Source organism: Electrona antarctica (assembly GCF_951216825.1).
Source record: "Electrona antarctica genome assembly, chromosome: 23".
NCBI classification, from domain to species: Eukaryota; Metazoa; Chordata; class Actinopteri; order Myctophiformes; family Myctophidae; genus Electrona; species Electrona antarctica.
In genome coordinates, this window is record NC_136804.1 from 4,858,882 (window position 1) to 4,872,883 (window position 14,002).

Sequence of the window (14,002 nt, forward strand, 5' to 3'; positions counted from 1 at the left end):
AAAAGGTGCGTTCGGAAAAAGGTGCGTTGGGAAAAAGATGCGTTGGGAAAAAGATGCGTTGGGGAAAAGGTGCGTTGGGGAAAAAGGTGCGTTGGGAAAAAGGTGCGTTGGGAAAAAGGTGTGTAACGAAGACTCTGACTAGGACGTTGGGCTATATGACATATGACATGTTTAGTATGACAATCCCTATATTTGGGCCCAAGCCGACCTAGTGCTGATATCAGATAGATATGGTAGAACCATATATGGATAGATCTAACTGGCTTAGTCATCGTGACAAGCCTGGTCGGAGAATATATAGAGGGTCGGCTTCAGGGAGAAGGCAGAAGTTGAAGCATCCTGGTTTAAGTTCTAACCGGACACCACTGCGGGGGTCCTAACCTAAGTAATCACCAATAGAGCCTTGAGCTATTTTATAGGTGCGTTGGGGAAAAAGGTGCGTTGGGAAAAAGGTGCGTTGGGGAAAAAGGTGCGTTGGGAAAAAGGTGCGTTGGGGAAAAAGGTGCGTTGGGGAAAAAGGTGCGTTGGGAAAAAAGGTGCGTTGGGGAAAAAGGTGCGTTGGGGAAAAGGTGCGTTGGGGAAAAGGTGCGTTGGGGAAAAAGGTGCGTTGGGGAAAAAGGTGCGTTGGGAAAAAGGTGCGTTGGGGAAAAAGGTGCGTTGGGGAAAAAGGTGCGTTGGGAAAAAGGTGCGTTGGGAAAAAGGTGCGTTGGGGAAAAAGGTGCGTTGGAAAAAGGTGCGTTGGGGAAAAAGGTGCGTTGGGGAAAAAGGTGCGTTGGGGAAAAAGGTGCGTTGGGAAAAAGGTGCGTTGGGGAAAAAGGTGCGTTGGAAAAAGGTGCGTTGGGGAAAAAGGTGCGTTGGGGAAAAAGGTGCATTGGGAAAAAGGTGCGTTGGGGAAAAAGGTGCGTTGGGGAAAAAGGTGCGTTGGGAAAAAGGTGCGTTGGGGAAAAAGTCCCATTGGGGAAAAAGGTACGTTGGGGAAAAATGTGCGTTGGGAAAAAGGTGCGTTGGGAAAAAAGTCCCATTGGGGAAAAAGGTGCGTTGGGTCATAAATATGACAGTGTAAGACCATATGGGCCATAAGAAAGTCTACATTTGTCAACAGAAGTAATAAATATGACAGTGTAAGACTTTTCTCACCAATTTGGGCCATTATTACATTATGAACTTTTATTACATTATGAACTGCCATGTGGTCGTTCATAACGTAACACATTATTACATTATTACATTATAGAAAAATCTGTTATTACGTTATGCGCTCATACTTTTATTACATTATGAGCTGATTATTACATTATGAGTTTTTATTACATTTAAATTATTACATTATGAGCCCTTATGAGCCCTTATTACATTATGAGCAGTTATTACATTATGAGTTGCTACAAAGCTCCTATGAGCTTGTAGATCTGCTATTTTTCAATAGCTAAATTATAACATGTTTAAAACACCAAAAGGGGTTCCCGCCCAAAATGGGTTAACTGTCCTTTTGCGCAGATCACGCAAACCTCAGCAAAAAGAAAAGGACAATATCGATGGCCTCCAACTGTATATGTATATATATATATAGATGTACGTGACCACAGAAAGAAAAAGGAGATTGTTCCACTGATTTGCCTTTATTCGGGTAGCAGCATGTCTGTCAACACTGAATTAGTTACATACACACTTCCTCTGGCTCCCCTCTTGCAATAATAATCGTCCCCAAAAGTCAGTCTCACACAAGCGCGCGCACACACACACACGCACTTCAATTCCACACACAGTTCACTCTCTCACATAGTCACTGTAGGGCAGAAACCTCGTATCTCCATATTGACACTTTTTTTTGTTTTTTCGTCAATCCCCTACTTTGTCACACAAGAGTGTCAAGCAAAAGTGCAGTGATGGATGAAGTACACATTTTTTTTTACTGAAGTAAAAGTATCAATACCCTATTGTAGAAATAGTACAAGATTGGTATTCAAAATTTACTTGAGTAAAATTACAAAAGTATTGGTATCAAAATGTACTTAACATAACAAAAGTAAAATAGAGTAAAAAGTTAAAGTAAAAAGTTAGATATGCAGAATGTCCCAATTCACAAGTTTTCCGATGTATAAAAATCTTCGGAAAACAGCAGATGTACAAGCTCACAAAGCATCACGTTACAACACGTTGTGAGCTTGAAGCTCGACTATTATAAAATAGCCAATGGTGCTGAATTGGTTAATGTATATTTTGTAATAATAATAAAAACCTACAAAGAAACTAGTAACTAGTAATTTTCTAATAATTGCAGTGAGGTAAAAAAACAATATACCTCTGAGATGTAGTGGAGTAGAAGTAAAAGTATAAAAAATTGGAAATAACCCAGTAACGTACAGTACTTGACTACATGTACTTACTTACACCACTGCAAAAGTAGCCAATCTAGCATTGTGAGCTTGTACATCTGCTATTTTCACTGAAAAATGTTCCAATGAAAAGTAACGCTTTTGAACTTCTGAGGTTTCCACTTGACAGCAACGCAAATACACATTATATACTCATCCGACGCGCACACACACACACACACACACACCCCTTCATCTGCAGTAAGACCTTCTGTGTCTGGACCAAGTTAAAGCAGCCGTAACACACTGGCATGCTCAAGAGCTTTCCTAGACAGTGTGAGAGACGACACACACACACACACACACACACACACACACACACACACACGCACACACGCACACACGCACACACGCACACACGCACACGCACACGCACACGCACACGCACACGCACACGCACACGCACACGCACACGCACACACGCACACACACACACACACACACACGCACACACACGGAGACAGTGTCTCTAGCCCAGTGATACTCAACCTTGTTTAAGGACCCCGAGTTTGATATTGATATTATACACCCCCCCCCCCCCCCCTCCCCTCCCCCCATGGACGAATGGAACTAATGGACCCTTACGAGTCCCATAATTACAGAAGCTTAATGTTCCATTTAGTTCCTCAACTATCAATCATTTAGCATGGGGGGGGGGGACCCCCCCTGGAACCCCCTCATGGACCCCCATGTTGAGAACCACTGCTCTACAGACAGACTCTCCCTCTGACTCGTACTGTACTGTTTAAGTGGCTGTTTTGACATTGAAATGCAGTCCTGGAGTCCTGGACAATCCACAACGTCCTAATGTCCCCCATCCCTCGTCCGTCCTTCCTTCCGCCCTCCATCCGTGAGAAGGATGCCGTGCCAGTGCCTTTCTCTTCTGCTCTGACACACAGTTAGGACTGTAAACATACACTGATAAATAATACTGGAAAAAAAAAAGTTAAAGAATGAGCAGAAATGATTGCCTCGCCTTGCTTCGTGTGGAATGAGAGTGGAGCACGGAAATACAGCTGGAGAAAAGAGTGTGATATGGTGTGTGTGTGTGCTGCGTGTATGTAGACTCCGTTGGTATTGGTAACAACTCCAAGTGTACAGGAGAGAGAAAGAGAGAAAGAGAACCTTCTGCCAACTGCTAGAGCGAGATCGGAGTTTTCAGACCTCTCCGTCATGTTTTTCTTGTCCAAACCAAACACTGACGACGATGCTAAAAAAGTCCCTGTCAGCAGCACACTGCGGCTGACATGAGAAGTACCCTGAATATCAATCGCTTTGCCTGACCTCCAGTCCTCCTTGCACTTTAGCTCCCCTGCGACGCCAGTGAGAATCCTTTTTCCCCGATCGGTATCGGCTAAGACAGGGGTCCTCAACCCGTGGGTCGCGACCCCTCGGGGGGTCGCCAAAATATTTTAGGGGGTCCCCAAAATATTAAAAAAAAAAAAAAAAAAAAAAAAAGATTTTTTTTAAAATTTTATTTTCACAATTTTTCAAAAATAGCAGACCTACAAGTTCATAGCGCGCCACTCGGTGGCGCGCTATGAGCTTGTAGATCTGCTATTTTTCAATAGCTAAATTATAACAATGCTTAAAACACCAAAAGGGGTTTCCGCCCAAAATGGTTTAAGGTTATTGTAGCAGTCAATTTATATTGGGGGTCGGGAGGGGGCGGGGCGGGGGTCCCGAGACATTGCCAAAGCATTTCCGGGGGTCCCCGGCCAAAAACGTTGAGAACCCCTGGGCTAAGAAACACATTGAACGGCTGTCTCGCCCCGTATATATCTCGCTATGTGTCACTCATTGGAATGAGACGTCCGAAATTGCGCACGGACGCGTTTACTCGTGTACACACCGCCGCTTTTTGTCTCATCTCGGTGCTCCGAATTTGCATTTTGTGTCTGTGAAAGTGAATCTGGTTGTGCGACGGTCGGTCAAGTCAATATGGCTGCCGTTATTTCTTTTTTTGATTGAAGCGTACAAACAGAAATGTAAGCCCACGTAGCTTCAAAGCTTCATTCTCGGTTTCCCCCTAAAGCTTTTTGCTAAGCTTTGTCCTGGAGGAACATACACATACTCTCTCTCATATTCCCAATCCTGTGCGCACGCATGCGCGCACGCATGCGCACACACACACACACACACACACACAGACACACAGACACACAGACACACACACACACACACACACACACACACACACACACACACTCCGTTTCTCTCTGTCTCTCACACTCACACAGAAACACGCACTTACAGTTAGCCCACAAATACAGCAGCGGAGCCTCAGTTGCTGGTCTTACAAATATGGCAAGGCAATGAAAAGTCCGCTTTCCGAAGGCAGCAGCCAGTCCGTCACTCTCTGCCTGCTGCTGTTTTTTTTTTTTTTTTGTATTGTATTGTTATTTTGTCAGCAGCCCTTGGGCACAAAAAGCCGGCCTGGGCGCAAGCCAAGTCATTCTAAAAAGAAGCAGTGAACCATGTCATCTTTTGCGGCTTTCAAAACCTCAACACCCAGGCAGAGATGACGTTGGCCTGGCTGGAACGAGCACGTCTTCCAGTCCCACCCCCCCCCCCCCCCCCTCCCAGTGGAGGAGGCGGAGGGTGGGAGCAAAGTTTGGACACGTGCTTTCCCCACCTGGTTCATGCCGAGGAGGTTCAACGATCGCATGAGAGTCTGAGGAGCTCCAGTCTCACACACTGCAAGTATCTGAAAAAAATAAAATAATAATACAGAATACGCCCAGACGTCCGGATGCGGGCTGTGTGTGCCCCCGGTGGCCCTCCCCTCCCAAGCCCCACACAAGGGGGGGTTGTCAGTAGTCCCTCCTCTCCCCAGCCTCCCAAGGGCGGGGGGGGGCTTGTCAGTGGTCCCTCCTCTCCCCAGCCCCACAGGGGAGGGGGATTGTCTGTAGTCCCTCCTCTCCCCAGCCCCACAGGGGAGGGGGATTGTCAGTAGTCCCTCCTCTCCCCAGCCCCACAGGGGAGGGGGATTGTCTGTAGTCCCTCCTCTCCCCAGCACCACAGAGGGGATTGTCAGTAGTCCCTGCAGCCCCACAGGGGAGGGGGATTGTCCGTAGTCCCTCCTCTCCCCAGCCCCAAAGAGGGGCTTCTCAGTAGTCCCTCCTCTTCCCAGCCCCACAGGGGAGGGGGATTGTCCGTAGTCCCTCCTCTCCCCAGCCCCACATGGGGGGCTTGTCAGTAGTCCGGGGCCAGGTCTGGAAGGGTCTGCAGTGGTGGCTAGCTGTTGTTGTCGGCCGTCATGTACTTGAGGGCGGCGAAGCCGTAGCGCCTCGACATGTTCTGCTGGAACTCCTCCTTGAGGGTCTTGAGGCAGACGCGGTACTGCTTGTTGGAGCGGAACTTGGTGATGTCGAAGCTGGGCGCGTGCGGCATGTGGATCATGTACGCGTTGGGGAGGACCACAAACTCGTACTCCTGTGAGAGAAGGGATATACATACATATTTTCGGTACATCCGTGTGGAGCGAAGACAGGAGGGGGCTCCTACTACAGAGCCCTGTGGGACTCTGGTCGACTACGTATTTGAGTGGTTCAACCTTCAGGATGGTTCCAAAGGTATGGACTTTATATTTTAGGCTAGCCAGTTAGCTAACTAATAGCCCTTTCTCTGGTCAATGATGTCACTGGAAGTGCATAATGTTATTACCCAAGTACAAACCATGTATTTATTTGTTTTATTTATTCTCCCCATTTTCTTTTTCAATTTAGTCACTGCCGATCCCCCCCCCCCCCCCATCTTTACTGCAGTCCCTGTCACTGGCAACTCCCACTTAACCCATTTTGGGCGGGAACCCCTTTTGGTGTTTTAAACATTATGTTATAATTTAGCTATTGAAAAATAGCAGATCTACAAGCTCATAGCGCGCCACCGAGTGGCGCGCTACGAGCTTGTAGATCTGCTATTTTTGAAAAGGTCAGGTCAGACCTAAATGGGTTTAACTGTCAGTATATGTTTGTTTGTTTGTTCGTTCGTTCAAAATAGTCTATTGAATAAAACTTCATTTAGTTTTAGACATATCTTTGTCACCTGAAAATAGTTTTAGTCTAGTTTTAGTCTACTAAATCTACAGTTGATTAAAACTAATGTAATGGCTGGTTTTACACTTGGTTACATGTTTGAAAATAGATTTTCAGAGCGCAACACCCAAGCATAAAATGACGTGTGTTTTAGTTCTACTGGATCTCTTCGCCACTCTCTAACATTTTAGCCTAGTTTTATTTGTCGACAAACTGTCAGTATATTTAGTCTAGTTTTAGTCGTTTTTTATAACATTTTGATTTAGTTTTTGTCAGTGAAAAAAGGTAGTCGAACATTTTTCATCATAGTTTTAGTTGATGAAATCAACACTGGGGAGGCATTTGATGAATTGAACATGGTGGACCCTGTTGTAAACAAGTGTAATGCTTAATTGGGTCGTCCACTCACAGTTAACAGCCTTTTTTTTTTTTTGAAATTTGAAATGTTGTTCATAATGAAGTGATGAACAACATGTTTAGAAAAGGAGGAAATGACAGCTAAAATAAAGCAAATCCCACTCAGATTCCACAGCAACCAGAAGTACTGAATTACTGGATGGTGATTTGTCCAAAGTCTCCAAACAGCTTTGTGGGAATACAAAATGCTGCATATTTTGTAGTTGCAGATATCGTGATATATCGTTGATGAAATGTCATACAATATATCGATATATCGCAAATATCGCAATATATCGAATATCGTGATATTATCGTTATCGAGGGCCTAATATCGCGATATATATCGTATCGTGAGGAACCCATATCGTCCCACCCCTACCGTGCAACCGAGACATAATTATGTTGAATTACTCAACTGAGTGCTTGCTTCTCCACTTTTCTTCAAGTGACTGGCTTTGACCAGGACAGCATGACATACACACACACAGGCCATTCTATTTTGTTCTGCCCTACCATACCAAGGTATGACTGTGTTAGTAGCGTAGTACGCAGAATTACTTCAAAGTATTGCAGGTAAGTTAACCCATTTTGACCTGAGATCAGATTCTAAAAATGTCTTCTACATCCTGACAGTTTTCTGAAAAAGCTATGTTTCTATGTCAGTCGTTATTCGATTTTTCAAAAATAGCAGACCTACAAGCTCATAGCGCGCCACTCGGTGGCGCGCTATGAGCTTGTAGATCTGCTATTTTTAAATATCTAAAGCATAACATAATGCTAACACCATAAGAATGGGTTAATAAGATCTAATGTCATGCATTCTTCTTGTCACAAATTGTAAATACTAGTCATGACTTTAAAAAAAAAGTGTTTCTACTAATTGCTTTTATGGCAATTTCATGTTAATGTCTAGTTTAACCAGCCGTTAGCAACACGCAGAATAAACCCCCAAATCACTTTTCACATACAATTAATCAATATTCTTGACCTAATAAACATTTTGCAGTTGTACGTACAATGTTTTATCAATAGGCACCTAAACACAGCGATGCTGTGGATAACTGACTGCAATAACTAGATGTGTTAGAACGCAAAGGCATAAAGCAAGAAATATGCCGTTACCGATGGTTCTGTATCTGTAGGGATCTGTTTTTCACCCTCCCCATTGCTCAATTTATTAACCCATTCAGGCCTGACGTCGAAATAAAAAAAACGAAAGAATATATATTCAAAGATTTGTGCCGCATTTTTACGATTTTCAAAAATAGCAGACCTACAAGTTCATAGCGCGCCACTCGGTGGCGCGCTATGAGCTTGTAGATCTGCTATTTTTCAATAGCTAAAGTATAACATAATGCTTAGTTAAAACACCAATAGGGGTTCCCGCCCAAAATGGGTTAAAAGCTATAATATGACACAGATGCGTCCTCAGGTCTAAATGGGTTAAATGCAATCTCAAGGCAACACAATTCAGGGCATGCCCGTTTACATTTTCAACACATATTTCACATCAAACTATTCATTTGATTCCCTTTTCACACAGATTGATGCTTTTATTGTTTTACTGACGACACAAACAATTTTTTGGAGTATTGCAAATTTTGAGGAATGTGTAAGAGACTTTTATCATTCTAAATAACTAGAGCGGTAACGGGCCCTGGCCTACTTGGAGCGATGCAAGTTGGAAATGCATGCCCCACCCAGTTTATGTCCGTGTCCCCTTTGTGCCCATATGGAGTTCTTTGACAGGCATGCCCAAATATGGAGTCTATGCAGATGTCAGAACAGGCCAGCTCCATATATGGATATCTAGGGGGTGATCAGGTGTGATCAATTGGCAAATGTGGGCCCTGGGCAGAGGCTTTTGTGCTGGTTCCCCACCGACTCAAGGCCGGGCACTGCACTCCCTGTGGTGGTGTGGAAGTTAGTAGAACGCGTGTCAAATTTGAAGTCGGTGAGACGAACGGTTCTCGATTTACGCACACACACACACACACACACACACACACACACACACACACACACACACACACACACACACACACACACACACACACACACACACACACACACACACACACACACACACACACACACACACACACACACACACAGACGTGGTGCATATGTAGATAGATAGTGGGGAATGTAGAACACACACTGTTTTATAAACCCCCTTTTCTAACTTTTTTTAAATTTTATTATTGTTATTATAATGTAACTAAAATGAAGTAGTTTCATTTTGCTGGGGGCACTGAAGAACACAATGGATCCATGCCCCAAATCCTTCTTCATAATGGGAGCACCCACTCCATTTAGAATAAATGCTGCTCTTACTTCTAAGGTCTAATCCAATTAGGAGGAACAATCCATAATGTGTGAAAAGAAAATCAACTCTCTTCCAAAAGTAAGACTTAAAACCGTATTGTTGACCGGGATCCCCCAGGGTCCCCCTCCTTGTGTAGATTGGCTATTTTAACCCATTCAGGCCTGACGTCGAAATTAAAAAAAAAAAGTTTTCTAAATCATGACAATTTTCGGAAAGATTTGAGGCACATTTTAACGATTTTTCAAAAATAGCAGACCTACAAGTTCATAGCGCGCCACTCGGTGGCGCGCTATGAGCTTGTAGATCTGCTATTTTTCAATAGCTAAATTATAACAATGTTTAAAACACCAAAACGGGTTCCCGCCCCAAAATGGGTTAATGGTTAATGTGGTTAAACGCTAACGTGACATGGATGCGTTCCAGGTCTCAATGGGTTAACAGAATGTTTGACTATTTTGACAATCATTATGGCATGCCCAGAATAGGGACTGTAAATACAGATAAGAAGGGGAAAAAAACATAGAATCCTAGAATAAATAAGTACTGCATAGTCTACCTAAAAACAGCGCAATTCAGCGATCACTCGTGTTTCAGTTCATCTGTGCAAAAGATGTTTGGTACAGTGCATCTGTGTACCAAACATCTTCCGATATGTATTGGATTGTGTTGTGTTCTAAGCATTGGACCACAATGGAAACAAGCCCCCCGGGTGTCGTTTTGCATTATCCTTTCAGCATAATCTTTGACTGTACTAACTGTACTGTTACAGACTTGTTAATAAAGTATCCATGTTCTGGTTAAGGTGCCAGGGGGTGGACATCACCAGTTTTGGTCGGGGGTGCCACTTTTCCCATTATAAATAAAAGAAAGAAAATGTAATTCTATTGTGCATGTAATGTGCATGTCATAACCTGCACACCAGATTAGAGGAATTTTTAAACATGGCTTAAAAAAAATAAAAAAAAATAATCTTTGCTCGTCTTAACGTCCCTGGCAATCAGTACATAGTGAAAACGGGCTCGTCTTAACGTCCCTGGCACTTAAACTGTTTTTAAGAGGCGACAACTGCATCAGAGTAAAGCTCATTTTGATCGCAATAATTTGAGATAATCACAACATTTTTGCATAATCATCAGGCATAGCAGATATTTTACAACGGGTCACTGTGACCCGTTGTAAGCCTGCAGAACAGCTATTTACGCATTTATAAAAGTATAAACGATTAAATATGTACTGCAAGTAATTTCTTTGTATATTTAAAATGCTTGTCATATCTGCCCCGTGCAATTTTTTTATTACGAAGCCTTAAAGGCAATCTGAAATTCAAAGTATCAAAATGTCCAAGTTCCAATGTTCAATGCCAAAAAAAAACCCACAATTAAATCGTTAATCGCAATTATCTGTGCGATAACCTAATCGCCAACTTAAAACGTGGCAATGGTGACGGCCCTAAATGTGCGTTCAACGCGGAGGTGTGCCGGTGTGAGTGGCCTGCATACCTGCGCGTCCAGCTCCATGATGTGAGCCACTTTGTTCCAGCCGAAGCCCACGAAGCGCCGGTCGTACTCAGGGCTGTCCCGGCGCACCATGACGTACGGCTCAAAGTCGGCCTCCCACTGCACCCTGTAGGGCGTGGTGGCCGTCCTCCACTTGGCAAAGTTGGTGGGCGCGTGCCCCTTCGTCCACACGTGGTACCTGCACACGGTATTGACATCAGTTTCGATTCTTCAAGCTACATAATCTGTGACCACTTCTGATCAAGGCTAAGTCATTGATTCTTTTTTGAATTTTCGTTTTATTCATTTCATATGAAAGCAGTAAACCATAGCTTCAAATTGACATATTGGTTGTTCAGTTTGACCCACCAGTTTTGGAGATATGGCTTATAGAGCAATGTCTTGCAGAGAAGCAGCGAGTTGAGAAAACAGTCTTGAAAGGTTCACTTCTGTGGACTCCAACATTACACCTAGCTACATGTTTAAGCCTTTATTTCATTATTTACATGTCGATTTCAGCTCTGACATTTATTTCAGACATGCTCTAGTATGTGAAGAGTGAGTCTGCCTGTGATATTAAAGGAGAATTCCATACTAAAAGGCTTTCTTACCTTTCTTTGTAGTTGTTACGTCCCCACCAAAGAGGTCCAGCTGTTATTTTGTGCAAAACCTCCTTATTGGCTATTTCCCCTACCATAAGCCCTAAATGAATTGCATTGAATGGGAATTGAATGGGGCTATGGGGTGTTGTGCTAATTCGCTTATTTCCATCGCTCAAAATTATAATTTTTTTGTGTATATCCTCTCTTCATAATGTAAATAATATCCCAAGCGGCACACTTTACTACTTATTTCGATGGAAATAAGCGAATTAGCACAACACCCCATAGCCCCATTCAATTCAATGCAATTCATTGAGGGCTTATGGTAGGGGAAATAGCCAATAAGGAGTTTTTGCACAAAAAAAACACCTGGACCTCTTTGGTGGGGACGTAACGACTACAAAGAAAGGTAAGAAAGCCTTCTAGCATGGAATTCTCCTTTAACTCATTTTGCATTAAAAAAAAAGAAAATCTGTTTTTCTCCTCTCCTGAACAGTTAGTCTTGCCGCCATGACTGTCTCTGTATCAAAAAGAGTTACATATATGCCTACAGTATGCGCAAAGTATTCACTTTGGTTATGATTGTTGGTTCTTTCAGCTACCTCAGGGGTTCTCAACCCGTGGGTCGCGACCCCTCGGGGGGGGGTCGCCAAATTATTTCGGGGGGTCCCCCCAAAAAAAAAAAAAAAAAAAAAAAAAAAAAGTTTGGCTGGAAAATGGAAATGAAGAGTTTACATATAGTACACATAGTACATGCATACACCTTCCCTAATGATTATATCTGGTTTCAGTATTTATTTATGGTGTATTGTCTCTATTATTAAGGTTATTGTAGCAGTCAATTTATATTGGGGGTCGGGAGGGGGCGGGGCGGGGGTCCCGAGAAGTTGCCAAAGCATTTTCGGGGGTCCCCGGCCAAAAACGTTGAGAACCCCTGAGCTACCTTGCCCACGCTACAGTAAACAGAAAGCATGGTTTTGGGACAGTTCATTTTGTAGTTCCACCTTCAGGCCTTTTTTATAGATTATATATATATATATATACATATAAAAACAAACAAAAAAAAGCAATATTAGTTTTTGTTACCCAAGGCTCTACCTTATGCACGAGGAGAACACCCACAAAGTACTGGATTGTGTTTTTCATTTAAGCTTACTTACCTTTAGTGTTTCTGAGAAATTACATTTTGATGGGAAAAAAAACCTATTCTGCTCATGGTAATAGTTTTTTTTTTTTTCTCCTTTCATTTTCCGAGGCATTTTTTCTCTTTATTGATTAGCTGCATCTTTTACCACCACAAAAAGCTGCTGCATCCAATATAAACTCCTACTGCAGCGTCACTAGAATCATAATATTATATTCAACAATTTAATGACGAGTGGTTTATCCTCAAAGAGGGGTCTGAGGACCGCCAAGGGCCCTTAACCCATTTAGGCCTGACGTCCAAATTTAAAAAAAAATCTTCTAAATCCTCCAGTTTTCTGAAATAAATATTTTCACGATTTTTCAAAAATAGCAGACCTACAAGCTCGTAGCGCGCCACTCGGTGGCGCGCTATGAGCTTGTAGGACTGCTATTTTTCAATAGCTAAATTACAACATAATGTTTAAAACACCAAAAGGGGTTCCCGCCCCAAAATGGGTTAACGGGATTTCCAGGAGGGTGGCCAGCACAATGTATTCATAGCATCAAAGATCAGTGTATCCAGTTTAACCCTGTAACACCCAGCGTTTGCAATAAGACGACATATTTTAATTAATACATTTTTTCTGTTCTTTTTTCACCTAAACGTCATCATTGATGTTCATTGCAATGCCATTGGTCATGCTATTTGCATATAAATACCCCCCACATAGGCTGCAATTCACACATTAAAAATCTTTGGACTCTGTGCAATTTAGATTTGTTTTAACCTATGACCTTTGACCTTTGACCTTTAACCCTGATAAAAGTGAAAATCTTGTAATGTTTTTGAAACATTTTCACCGAACAAATCTCGTATATTAATTTGGGGGTAGGGATGCACGATTAATCGGTATCAGAATTAGCCATAAAAATGCCATAATAAATCAAATTTAAAAAAAAATCTACATTTAATTTGTGTACTCATCTCATTGAGTAGTCATTAAGTTGTGAAAACAGCCACTTGGAAAAGTATTATGCTATTTATTGATTGATTGAATACTTTATTAACAGGCTTTGGGCCAAGCCCCTAGGGCTATCGGCAGATATAACCCTGCAAATAATCGGAGATCGGATATCATTTCAAAATCGTGCACCCCTATGTGGGGGTCCTTGGAAAGAACGTTAGGAGAACCACTGGTTCATTCAATGTGAGGGATTCCCCTCACCTGAAGGTGAATAGCGTGCCCATGTCCAGCTGGGAGAGGAGCTCGGCCTTGGACTTGGGGTAAGACAGGCGGTAGCGCAGGGTCTCAAACGCCGGGACCACCAGGGCCTTCTTCGTGTTAGACATGTCCAGCTGTACCACTGACTTCCTGTGTGCACACACACACACACACACACACACACACACACACACACACACACACACACACACACACACACACACACACACACACACACACACACACACACACACACACACACACACACACACACACACACACACACACACACACACACACACACACACACACAGTTGTATTCCTGTACATCCAGCAATTGTATGAAACAGGACAAACAGCAGCCGCACACTCAAGACATTTTTACCCTTTTTAACCCCATTTTCAGCCCCGACCAT

The 14,002-nt window shown here is 43.0% G+C and overlaps 1 protein-coding gene across 2 annotated transcripts in view; it reads right to left on the minus strand.

The window, feature by feature from the left end:
• Window positions 1-4,040: 4,040 nt before the first annotated feature.
• The window catches only part of large1 (LARGE xylosyl- and glucuronyltransferase 1), a 199,182-nt gene continuing 189,220 nt past the window's right edge, over window positions 4,041-14,002 (minus strand). For both annotated transcript variants that reach the window (XM_079493719.1, XM_079493720.1), the window contains exons 13-15: window positions 13,590-13,736; window positions 10,640-10,835; window positions 4,041-5,810 (exon numbers count right to left, since the gene is read on the minus strand). In XM_079493719.1, coding sequence (XP_079349845.1) covers window positions 5,613-5,810; window positions 10,640-10,835; window positions 13,590-13,736 — 541 coding nt within the window. In that variant the 3' untranslated portion in view covers window positions 4,041-5,612. The remainder of the gene's footprint in view (window positions 5,811-10,639; window positions 10,836-13,589; window positions 13,737-14,002) is intronic.